General features: G+C 35.6%; 1 protein-coding gene across 2 annotated transcripts in view; it reads right to left on the reverse strand.

Annotated features, from left to right (window-relative positions):
* Window positions 1-7290: 7290 nt before the first annotated feature.
* LOC110449240 (cholinesterase 1-like) overlaps window positions 7291-13473 on the reverse strand; it is a 149690-nt gene continuing 143507 nt past the window's right edge. Inside the window, exons 9-11 of one of the 2 annotated variants that reach the window (XM_021495984.1) lie at window positions 13232-13364; window positions 9115-9250; window positions 7291-8824 (exon numbers count right to left, since the gene is read on the reverse strand). In XM_021495984.1, the coding sequence (XP_021351659.1) occupies window positions 8443-8824; window positions 9115-9250; window positions 13232-13364 (651 nt within the window). In that variant the 3' untranslated portion in view covers window positions 7291-8442. The remainder of the gene's footprint in view (window positions 8825-9114; window positions 9251-13231; window positions 13365-13473) is intronic. The other variant, XM_021495992.1, reaches the window with a different exon arrangement.

Raw genomic sequence — 13473 nt, forward strand, 5'->3', positions numbered from 1 at the left:
ACGAAGCCCGTCATTATAGACTCTTAATATTTGGTGATGTAGACCACATGTTATAGATAGTTAGGCTCCAGTATGCCCTTTTATTTCTATTTCTTGTTTGATAATTATAGCAATGTAAGTGTGTTATTGGTTCTTGAGAAAAACGAGCCCTGTGTGAGGAGAAATGCATTTTAATCGTAACATACCGGTAATTTGTTATATTTAATAAATCATGCATACATGCATTATACTTATCATCCGTGTTTACTGCGGTACGGACATCGTACATGTCTTGGTTCTGGACGAGTTCACTGTTGTTAAGCTTGATGCCATTATATTAGAATCTCTCCCTACTAAATCTATTTTCAAGAAGGTGTAAACATTTGTGCACGAGTGCTTTACAACGATACTGTCCAAGTTCAAAGTAGATCCTCATTGGTAATGTAACTGTGAAACAACATCTTAAGAGCAAGTTAGTCAATAAATGTCAAGGCTACCCCTACTATTTTCGAATTAAAAAATCTATAAACATAGACCGCTGCGCAGCTTTAATGAGGGAATGCCGATGAGCTAAGATCAAAGCGCCTTATATTTCTGCATACTGTGATTGTAAAATTCTCTCATGAGGAAATTTGGGCTTTATAAATATTTTAAGCTTATAATGATGTGGTGAATAGTCGCTTTTGAAATTCTGCTACAATTTGTATATCCTACTGTGTTCACTAAATTTTATTGAAAAATCAAAAAGGATTGGACAACAGGCTATGCCTATATTAGTCCTTTCCCAGCTAGAAATACAAACTCACATAAACTACACTGCATATCGAGATACAAAGCAGAAGTAGTTACAGAAATATTGATGCAAGGGGAGTAACTCCCACAGACGATTCAGATGTAAAACAAATAATCCCCCAGTGTTGCACAGCAATGGAACCACAATCTACTAGGGATTCTAAAAAATAAAGATAATTTCAACATCGCAAACAGTTATCTTTAACAGTGGTCACACAGTATGTGACGCGTAAGCGTGTAATTGGTCATGAACTCTCTTACAATTAGTAATTTTGATAACGTAATTCATTTTTCTCTCTATATATTTATGATATACGTTTTTCAGTGTACAGATACAATTAAAAGGATATATCTGTATTACATACCGCTACGCTATGCGAGGCTTAAGTTAATATTAAGCAGTTGTCCAAAGGTATAGTAGAATTTTCCCGATGAGTTTGTTTATACATACACTTTTTTATCAAGCCATCTTTAGTTTGATAAATACAGTGCTAGTAAATAGCAGTACACCATCGTTGTCATATCACGGATTGCTCACATTTCCTTCTTTTCTTTACCTCATTATACTAAGGGGAATAACTCCTGTATGATAGTGTATAAAGGTTTTTTCTTTAATAAGCAGGCATCTCCTGTTAAATATACGACGAAACAAGACATTTAAAGATAATATGTGTTGCACGTTACATAGCTTTAATCACCATGAGTATTAATCTGTGCCAATCATTGAGTGGTCGGGTGGCGCAGTGGATAGCGCACTTGCCTTCACCAAAGCGGCTGGGGTTCGATTCACACGATCGGACGTTTAAAGGTATGGAGTTATCTGCCCGACCACGTGGGTTTTTCTCCGAGTTCTCCGTTTTCCTCCGACATGAAGACCTCGTGCGCGTTAAAATCCAGGCCAGCAAAAGCGATTAAAATACGATGAAATGACTTGTTTCATAATTGTTGTAAACTACATAAAGTTTATATTTATATTTATCAATCTGTGTTTTATGTTACTTTTCATAAGCACACGTCATGTTGTTTCTAGCTTTAGTATCACAGCATTGCTTTAATTCTCATTAATAAAATTTCTTTGAATTGTACGTGATATTTCAATGATTAACAAAGGTGTTAATAAAATAGATAAATAAGATTCAATTTATATTCAAAGTAACATCGCTTTAATACTTTAATTATCAGTATAAATTTGTGTTCTACGAAACATTCTATGATCGTCATAGATACACTTTGGTATATACTATCAATACGATTCCTAGTTTGTACAACATAAGCTTTCGTTTAATGAAAAAAACTAGCAGGTGTTGTAGTCTCCGCTTAAACCTTCATGCAAGACCTTAGAATATAAAGCAAAGGACTACGTATGTTTTGGGCATGTTTTGGCCCCCAACTGCATCAAAATTCAAAACCTTTAAATAAACCTTCAAACGACCGGTTCTTTAATTTTGAATACGTCCAAAATACTATAAATACTATCATGAAAACATGTATTTGTATTTCTAATTGTTGTTGCATGGTAACAAGTTACGTCTTGCATAAATCAAAACAAAATGAATATTCAGTGAATATTGGCATATTTTGCATATTTGTTTTCCTGGAAATTAAAGAGCACATGTTTGAAGAAACTTAATATCAAAGGATAATGTGTATGCACCTGTAATACATCTTTAAGAGAAATATAAAGATTGCTCAAGATTGCGCTCTATGGTAGCGAAGAGAAAAAGTAGCTGAAAATCTGACCGAATATTCAAATTTCATTAATTTATGCAAATATTAACTGGTTACCATTGCAGTCATAATTGAAAACACAAATAAATGATAGATCAGGAACATCGGCTGTATTCGGCAGTTTCTAACTGCAGATGCATGCAATATTTTGGTGCATTCACTTGTTACCTCTCGGTTGGATTATGGTAACGCCCTGCTCTGTGGTATATCTAACAAACTAACTAGTAGTCTGCAGAGGGTCCAGAACACTGCAGCACGGCTAGTTACTCGTACTCGAAAGAGAGAGCACATCACACCTGCGCTTTATTCGTTGCACTGGTTACCTGTACGATAAAGGTAGCAGTACAAAATTCTGGTATACACATACAAGGCACCGAATGAAACAGCTCCTCAGTACCTACATGAACTTGTTACCCTGTATCAGCCGTCAAGATCACTGCGGTCGGAGTCAGAATCTTTGTTGTGTGTCCCAAAATCTCGTACTGTGACCTACGGAAACAGATGCTTTGGAAGGGTTTCGGCTACGTTGTGGAATAGCTTACCATCTGCTATTAGGAAGTCAAAATACCCTGGCCAAGATCAAGAGGAACATAAAAACTCACCTCTTCACGTCTGCATTTTAGAATCTTTGCAAAGACGTCATGTCAATACCACCCTTTTATTTGTTCAATTATGTGCAAATTGCTTGTTAAATGTATGAAAGTGATTGCAAGCCTTTGTTGTTTGTTTTCCCAATTATAACCATTACTATTATCCATATGTTGTAAAGCGCCCTAGAGTAATTTTACAAATTATATAGGGCGCTATATAAATGTTGTATATTATGATTTATTATTATTATTAAATGATAGTACCGGGGAAGTATTCAAAATTCGAGAAACAGTCATTTGAAAGTTCTATTTGAAGATTTTTAATTTCGATGGATGTGGGGACCACAAAAGCCCCAAACTATATATAGTCCTTTAAATAATATGTTATTTCGTTGGTATTTAGTTAGGTCGAAAAGGAGAGTGATATGCTACATGTATAATACTTGTAAACTATTTCCATGATGGCATCAACTCACATATCTGAATTCCAATGTTTAATATAACATTCCTTGGGTTGGAATTTTGGAAGTGAATATAACACCTTTGAAGGGGGCTCGCTGAACATTAATTGTTAACGACATTGAAATGATAAGGAAGACGCTTAAAATATACAGAATATCAATTTAATAAGTAAACATGAAACAATTGCACATAATATACAAACAGTATATATACTTGATATGTACAATATTCCAGGTGTTTTTTCCTTATCACAGTAAAATATGCTGTACACATCGTACTTAACCAATTACATATAATACCTAACAACTTGCCAGGGCTCACAGGATCAAGACTTGTATGTACAACGCTGTTTCCTAATACATGTTGATATCATCATTTAGGAGGTATGTTCACTCTCTATGAAGGTAAAGTCGTATCTGTTTGAGATATATATTTTATCGTCTCTACCAAAATGTATTGCTCTGCTTTATTGTTATTGATCGGCTCGAACATAGATATTTTCATATTTAAATGCTTTATTACTCTTAAATGGTAAAATACTGTACTTATGAATCAGTTGTCTATTGTGAGTTTTTATAGCCTTGTTTATTCGGAACATAAATGTATTGGAATAAAAGTTTAATAAAAACTACACAAAAGCGGTTCTGGACAATGTTGTTTTAGAGCATTCCTTTTCCCACGTTGACAGTATACGACAGTTAATGGCATACAATTGGATTTTAAACAGCATTATACCTACTAGACCTTAGCTGGCCCCGTTTGATAACCAACAGAAACTGAAGATCTGGCGTCATAACGAAGTACACAAGCGGTTGACACATAATACACAATAACAAATAAACAACAGATTAAAGAAGCAACAGCCAAGGCTAGAACACATCCTTAAAACAATTTTACCAATCACTACACAGAGTTGTCGTTCCTAACATTTGCTAACATCTCTATCAACGGCTAAATGCCAAGAATCTTGATTAAGTCTTGAAAATCTATTTTAGCTCTTTTCAGCAGTGCTTTACATAAACAATTGATTCAAAACTTCAGTTCTCCGAAATGTGTCATCGTAAGACATTTTTAAACACAAAACTGTTGGATTATATTTGTATGCGCCATTGTGCTATACGGCTTGGTATCTACGTATATACGTATGCCACATAAACAAAGCCACGTTGTTAGCACATGTTGGATTCATGACGAATGTAAGAGATTTAATTAACAAAACTCCAAAGAAAAATGAGCCAAATTTTGGTTTTAGAGGGCAAACAGGTCGAAGCGTTGGAATGAGCGACATTCTGGTGAATTAGCCTGACGATAGAGTAGTCTATGATCTTCGGATGAAGGACTACCAGTATATCGCCAAAGTCAATATTGTCCAAGGCCGCCATATTGTACGGTTGGACGGCACATGACCAGGTGTCACATGATCAGAGGCTAATAATAATGCAGACTACTTTTCAGCCGTTGACAGATGTGTTAGTAAGTGTCAGGAACGACAACTCTGGGTAGATATTACAATTCTACACAACTATCCCCAGGTTATAGTACTTGATAGTAAAACTACAATCTACCTGTTATACGGGTAGCACCTACTAACTACTACAATCCCCGCGTTATTTGTTTGGTGTATATAATACATGTTCAATCCCAAGGTTAATTGTTCCTGGTTTGTTTAAATTGACAGTCGAGATGCATGGAAGGGGGAAAACTTACCACTCATAAACCCCGCTTTTTCGTCTTTATATAGAGATTATATTTATTTCTGTATGTAGAGATTATACTTATTTCTGTATATAGAGATTAGACTTATTTCTGTATAAAGAGATTATACTTATTTCTGTATATAGAGATTATACTTATTTCTGTATATAGAGATTAGACTTATTTCTGTATAAAGAGATTAGACTTATTTCTGTATAAAGAGATTAGACTTATTTCTGTATATAGAGATTAGACTTATTTCTGTATATAGAGATTAGACCTATCTCTGTATAAAGAGATTAGACTTATTTCTGTATAAAGAGATTATACTTATTTCTGTATATAGAGATTAGACTTATTTCTCTAACGTAAATATGTTACCTATATAAAGACATACACTGTACATTTCTATTTAAATCAAACGTGCTCAGAAAACAGTGTGACATTTTCAAAATATCAAATTAATGGTTTCAAATTGAACATCAAGCGATGGTGATACATGTAGCACCAAATCTGTCATTCTATGCGTGTAAATAGGTAATGTAGATAATAAAGGTGGTGAAACCGAAATAATAACGTAATTATATTCTTTTATAACTCATATTTATTGCTTTTAAGTTATGTTATATATACTGTATATAAAATTACATTGTGAGGTTGGTGTAAGAATTTATGAATACCTAACATCCTTAACAGTTTAGCCATACTATACATTTTACTTACGATCCCATTTCAATACATATACTCAAACTATAAACTTTGTGTATGTTTTTGTTCTAGGCGCAGTTATTTACTGATGTTGATGTTTAGGACATTTTATGTGAAACTTTCAAGTTGAATTTATTTTTGCGAAGTTGAGTGCGATAATTTAAGTACATACAGACTCTATTTTATATATATATTTAAATATTGGTACTGATTGTGTACCATTAAGGTGATTTAAAGCGCATTACAATGTACAGCCGCCATATTATTAATCTATGTATATTCCCCTGCTTTTTGTAATCTTCTTTATATTTCTCATTATTTTGCTTTCTGTTTTTTAATTAACTTGTTTGATTAAATTCTTCAATTAAATTCTTCCTATTATTTTTAAATATGATACACTTCACAACCAGAATATTATACAAGTCACCCAACTTTTCTCCGTGTCGATTATGAACTGCTAAAGAGGTTTTTTCGCGTGAGGATATTCGCACGCTTAGAATCTGTTCATTATCGGAGGTACGGGAGTTCGTTCCTTGGCGGTCTCTACTTTAATTCATATATCATTGGAAACCGTAGATAAACTTTTACATTGTGAATAGAGGTTCTTTGATTCGGTAATATTATAGCGCCGGACTGGTAAGTGTATTTATGGCCAATTCACTACTGTTGTAAACAGATTTCGTTTCTAAATATGCGTTTTCCAATGCAGCAGGGAATTTGAAACTAAAATAGAAAATATCTACATTACATATCACTACACTATGCAAAGCATGAGCTTAATATGCAGTGTAGCACTTCGATGTGATATAAACCTGTTGTTTGCGGAGGTTATGGAAAATGTTTACAGGGCGATGTCGTTTTATGATTTAAATGCTAATCAAACTATGTTAAGCCTTGTTATTTACAGCAACTAGAAGTTCACTGCCATATCATACATCGCTAGCAATATTCACGTCATTAAACATTCAACATGTCGGAATTATAGTCATTCAAAAAATAACACATATCCTGGAATGAATGTATTTCGTTTTCCTCGTAATACCAGGGGGAATAACTCCAATAGGATATATACCGTACATTATTGCCTTCATCTCGTTTTTCACTCACATAGTTCACATATATTGATAAAACATCAAACCAATGAAAACAACCTATATCCCTATATGGCATCGAGACAATTATACTTCTATGACTTTCGTGAATAAAACGTCTTCAGCTACAAGTAGTATTGTACAAGTAGGTACTTCATCTCATAAGTAGACATTGCCTGTGTGAAATAAACAGACATCTTGAAAGATAATTTATCAACCGACAAAGATATTATAGGCGGCGTTTTTATGACATCACACTTTTGTATATTCTTTTTGTGACGTCATAACGAAATGACTCGAGATTCTACTATTGTTTTTCTAAAACAGAAATGTACATCTTAAAAAAAACAAGGGAAGTTTTTAAATTTAATATTCAAATAATTCAAAGTTTAAAGAATCGTGACAAAATCACTGTTAATTACATCAAAGTCCTTATCTTAATATTTACTATGAATAGAAAGTCATCAAATTAGCAAAAACACAAACATAATAATTCGAGGATCAACATAAGGCATCGAGTAATAACCGATCGTAATTTTCAAATTCTGAATTATCAAATTAACCTTTCGTGCATCCTTTTCTGCAATCAGTTAGATAGAATACACTAGGAATCAAACAGGCAATTTCACATCTTTCTCACAGATCCAATCAGTCAAATATCTGTACCATGAAGGCAGGAACATAAACCAGAAATGTTATATTGTAATACATGCTACACATATTATGATGCAATGAACCATATAATTCATTGTGTATTGAACCACATACATGATTTACTGAACAATGGACGTTGGTATGAAGTATATTTACAAATACGATGTTTGGGACGGTCTCGATACATGTAACATATGGTTCCTTCCTCCAAATATGTATCTTAATATATAACAATATGTCTAAAAGATGTGTCTACTCTTCCATGATTATTTTTTGCAGTACTTCTTAGGCTATTGACCCATGAGCGCTAAAGATAAACCAAAGAAAATCTTAGGGAGGGTTTGTATAGGCTTTGCCTGTTGCCCAATTCCTTTAAATTTGATTGATTTGATAAAATATTGTGAAATGCAATGAAAAACTAAAATAGTACACTCAATATACTTCCAGTAGATGACGAGGTTTACTTTATTCTCTTGGCTCCTCTATCGGAAAAAATCAGTAATTTACGAAGGGTTTTATGAACTCTATGACACTTTGGAGGAATGGACCATATTTTTTTTTTAAATGACATGAACAATTTTATATTGATGAAAATACAAAATGGGCCAGTGTTTGGGACAAAGTGAAATATGGAGACCCGTTTATTTGTTCGAAGAATTATTATTTCTAAGGCAACTTCATTGTAATGAATGATCATATAAAACATATATATATTAATTTATCATGTATATCAATTATTAGTTCTATATAATTCTGTTTGACATTGGTACACCGTTGTGCTGTAGAATTTTCTTGATTCGTCTCCTACTTTTACAGTAACCTATAGAGAAAAGGATAGTCAACACCGAAAGGCCAATGCATGACGCAATCAGGGCCCACGAGTTGGCACTACTGATGACGTAATCACGAGACATCACGTCTCCCTTGGCAACGAGTCTATTGGCATACCTCTGACGGTACAGCTCGGGAACTTTTTCATTCCAGAAAGAGATTTTGTCAGGCTTGAGTTTAATATCCATTTCTATGTGAGGTCTTTGATTTCCTGCCGTAATCCTCGCGAACACTGGTCTACTAGGGGTGTATCTGTCTATATAGAACTGTTTATGCGGAATCAACGACGGAAGCCTGCAAGTATCAGTACAATAATGATAACATTTTTATCAATTAGGAACGGTATACACCATGTTCTAAATGTGCCATTAGTAGAATCATAGCATTTCTGATACCACTTTATATTTAACCGTTGAGGTAAAATCAAAACATCATCCAGCTGGCAGAAATAATATCTTTTCAATAAACGTCATTGTTCAATAGTCATAAAGACTTGAATTTGTCAAAAAAAAATCATTTTTCATAAAAAATATAAAAAAGACATAATATGACATTATTAACAGAAATAGTAAACAATAAGTTACCCGTTTCGCGCGAAACTTGACCAGAGATACAGCAGAGTCTCGGACATTTTCCGGTCGCTCTCACTGTACCGGAAGTTGACGTGACCTGACATTGGAAACCCTGATAAGTAGAAGAGTTCCGCTCCGTGGACAACCCCTGAAAACATCACCAGAGAAAACAGGTTAGCAATTTCATAACCTAAAAATCCTCTTTACACGTTTAGCATTTGTATGTACTCAGATATCATCCTACCATGTGTAAGTATTCGTAATAACGCAGAAATGATTCTTAACTGTGTTAGCTATCATTGTTAGCCTAGATAATTTATTAGACCATGCGTCAACATTTATATTACCTTCTTATATGTATTAGCATTGATTTCAGCTTCAGTATAGTCCCTGCAGGTAGGGCGTAAGAATTGTACCTGCTGCCCCTATTGCATGATCGTAAGAGGGGACTAGATTTGGGATCTGATATTTTCTCTTCTTTCTAAACAACTTTCTTCTCCTTATGTCTCCCCTGACAATGCCTCACTTTTGGCCTTTAGTTGAAAGTGTTCGCCCCTGTGAGAAAGGCTTTGGGTTCTGTCCCCTGGCCGAGACATACCAGAGTATGTACAAATGGTAGTTTCTACTCCTGCTTAACGCTCAGCAATTTAGGAGTGGGACTACTGGTTCGCCCATGGTCAGTATAATGTGGCCGGTTGGGGTATCCTGATGGGTGTCTTCGACAGTATGTTTTAGTGAGGTAGCACTATAAAGTCGGCATCAATTCCGAGCTATCACAAAGAGACAAACACGGACATATCGCAGCCTCCTAAAACACACATGCATACACTACACGCATGCATCTTGCACACAAGGGTGGGCCGTCCTTAAATGACCATAGCTGTTGATAGGACATTAAACAATACTAATCCAAACTAAACCAAACCAATCAACTTCAGTATGCATAACGTCACATTGAGACCAAAGTCATGAGATGTAAGATAGGTCTACACGGACAACTGTGCCAGGAGTAAACCGTGACTTTTCTATTGATGTGTAACACGTCTTTGTCCTGATGGTAAAATGGGTACACTTTTAATGTGGTCCATCATTGTATTCTTAGACACAGCTACTCCCATGAGGTCTAGTTGATTGATCTAACTACTTGCTTTCTCTTTGGTCTATTTGAAGCGCTGATAGGTAGCAATTGGTGTAAAGTGTGTTTTCGTTCCTTCAGTTATCATCCCATAGAAAAAGCAAGGACAATTAATCCTTATATTTGTAGTGATATTTACGGTGCAAAAAAAAAAGGTGTCAAAATAGTTTGACATTGTCGAGCGCGATATGTAACAAACATCACCGTGTAATCGATTCGACAAAGTAAACAGCTGATTTTTCGAAACAACTGCTTTTGATTTAACCAAGGAATATTTCAGATGTTCAAATGAAGGTTAGAGGATACACATATCGATGTAGTGTGAAAGTTCACGTCTCATTAGAGCTGTCAATCGCTGCAACGTGAAACATCGCGTCAGATAGAAGCTGTCAATCGCTGCAACGTGAAACTTTACGTCCGGTAAGAGCTGTCAATGATTGTAGAATGAAACTTTACGTCCGGTAAGAGCTGTCAATGATTGTAGAATGAAACTTTACGTCCGGTGAGAGCTGTCAATGATTGTAGAATGAAACTTTACGTCCGGTGAAAGCTGTCAATGACTGTAACGTGAAACTTCAAGTCCGGTTAGAGCTGTTAATGATTGTAAAATGAAACTTTACGTCCGGTGAAAGCTGTCAATGATTGTAGAATGAAACTTTACGTCCGGTGAAAGCTGTCAATGACTGTAACGTGAAACTTCACGTCCGGTTAGAGCTGTTAATGACTGTAACGTGAAACTTCAAGTCCGGTAAGAGCTGTTAATGACTGTAACGGGAAACTTCACGTCCGGTTGGAGCTGTCAATGACTGTAACGTGAAACTTCACGTCCGGTTGGAGCTGTCAATGACTGTAACGGGAAACTTCAAGTCCGGTAAGAGCTGTTAATGATTGTAGAATGAAACTTTACGTCCGGTAAGAGCTGTCATTGATTATAGAATGACACTTTACGTCCGTTTAGAGGTGTCAATGATTATAGAATGACACTTTACGTCCGGTTGGAGCTGTCAATGATTATATAATGAAACTTTACGTCCGGTTGGAGCTGTCAATGATTATTGAATGAAACTTTACGTCCGGTTGGAGCTGTCAATGATTATAGAATGAAACTTTACGTCCGGTTAGAGCTGTCAATGATTATAGAATCAAACTTTACGTCCGGTTAGAGCTGTCAATGACTGTAACGTGAAACTTTACGTCCGGTTAGAGCTGTCAATGATTATAGAATCAAACTTTACGTCCGGTTAAAGCTGTCAATGACTGTAACGTGAAACTTTACGTCCGGTTAGAGCTGTTAATTATTGTGGAATGAAACTTTACGTCCGGTTAGAGCTGTCAATTATTAAAGAATAAAACTTTACGTCCGGTTAAAGCTGTCAATGACTGTAACGTGAAACTTTACGTCCGGTTAGAGCTGTTAATGATTATAGAATGAAACTTTACATCCGGTTGGAGCTGTCAATGATTAAAGAATAAAACTTTGCGTCCGGTTAGAGCTGTCAATGACTGTAAAGTGAAACTTTACGTCCGGTTAGAGCTGTCAATGATTGTAGAATAAAACTTTACGTCCGGTTGGAGCTGTCAATGATTGTAGAATGAAACTTTACGTCCGGTTGGAGCTGTCAATGATTATAGAATAAAACTTTACGCCCGGTTAGAGCTGTCAATGATTATAGAATAAAACTTTACGTCCGGTTAGAGCTGTCAATGACTGTAACGTGAAGCTTTACGTCCGGTTAGAGCTGTTAATGATTGTGGAATGAAACTTTGCGTCCGGTTGGAGCTGTCAATGATTATAGAATAAAACTTTACGTCCGGTTGGAGCTGTTAATGATTGTAGAATGAAACTTTACGTCCGGTTGGAGCTGTCAATGACTGTTACGTGAAATTTTACGTCCGGTTAGAGCTGTTAATGATTGTAGAATGAAACTTTACGTCCTGTTGGAGCTGTTAATGATTGTTGAATGAAACTTTACGTCCGGTTGGAGCTGTCAATGACTGTTACGTGAAATTTTACGTCCGGTTAGAGCTGTCAATGATTGTAGAATAAAACTTTACGTCCGGTTGGAGCTGTCAATGATTGTAGAATAAAACTTTACGTCCGGTTAGAGCTGTCAATGATTGTAGAATAAAACTTTACGTCCGGTTAGAGCTGTCAATGATTGTGGAATGAAACTTTACGCCCGGTAAGAGCTGTCAATGATTGTAGAATAAAACTTTACGCCCGGTAAGAGCTGTCAATGATTATAGAATAAAACTTTACGTCCGGTTAGAGCTGTCAATGATTGTAGAATGAAACTTTACGTCCGGTTGGAGCTGTCAATGACTGTAACGTGAAACTTCAAGTCCGGTTAGAGCTGTCAATGGCTGTAACGGGAAACTTCACGTCCAATAAGAGCTGACAATCCATGTAACGTAAAACTTCACGTCTCATTAGAACTTTCCATCAATGTAACGTGAAACTTCACGTCCGAAAAGAGCTGTCACAAATGTAACGTGAAACTTCACGTCCGATCTGATTGGTTTGGAAACGAATGACGTAAGGAAAATCGTATCAATTTAAATAAGTATACCATGTACATGTGAGGGTAGCGTTATGAAGAGTTCAATGAGCTGCTGACATTAAATCAATCTTACACAAACAAAAATCAAAGTCAACTAAGGACTTACGTTACTACAGCGTCACCACACAAGGACAAAATCCGAAATTAAAAGTCAGAAGAAAATAGTATCCGTTGGAACAACAGCACAACAAGAAAAACAATATGAACCCAAAGACAGAGTAGAAACGACACCTGGTGTTACGGAAATAATTAATTATGAAATAAACTAAATGCGGACATAAAGATTTTGTATAACCGAATAAAATTTTAGAATTTAAAACAAAAAAGCAAAATGAACATGAACAATACACTGTAAATAAAAATCCATTTTAATAATGTAAATGATGGTCACGTGCATTCACAAAACTGACGTGCAGTAAATGTAATCGCACACCTTTGTACTCACCGTCCCACAGCGCGTACACCGACTTGTACTCGTAGTTGTAAAGGTAGACCGTGGTATTGCGCTGGGACAGACGTGACGCTATTCTGTGTGTTGGTGCTGTTATGTAGTAGTCACCTACCATCTACAAATATAGAAGCATTAGTGACGTCACCTACCATCTACAAATATAGAAACAATTACAGCTAGACTGATACTGTTATATGTTATTGACGTCACCCACCATCTACAAA

Source organism: Mizuhopecten yessoensis, unplaced genomic scaffold (genome assembly GCF_002113885.1).
Source record: "Mizuhopecten yessoensis strain PY_sf001 unplaced genomic scaffold, ASM211388v2 scaffold431, whole genome shotgun sequence".
Lineage (NCBI taxonomy): Eukaryota > Metazoa > Mollusca > Bivalvia > Pectinida > Pectinidae > Mizuhopecten > Mizuhopecten yessoensis.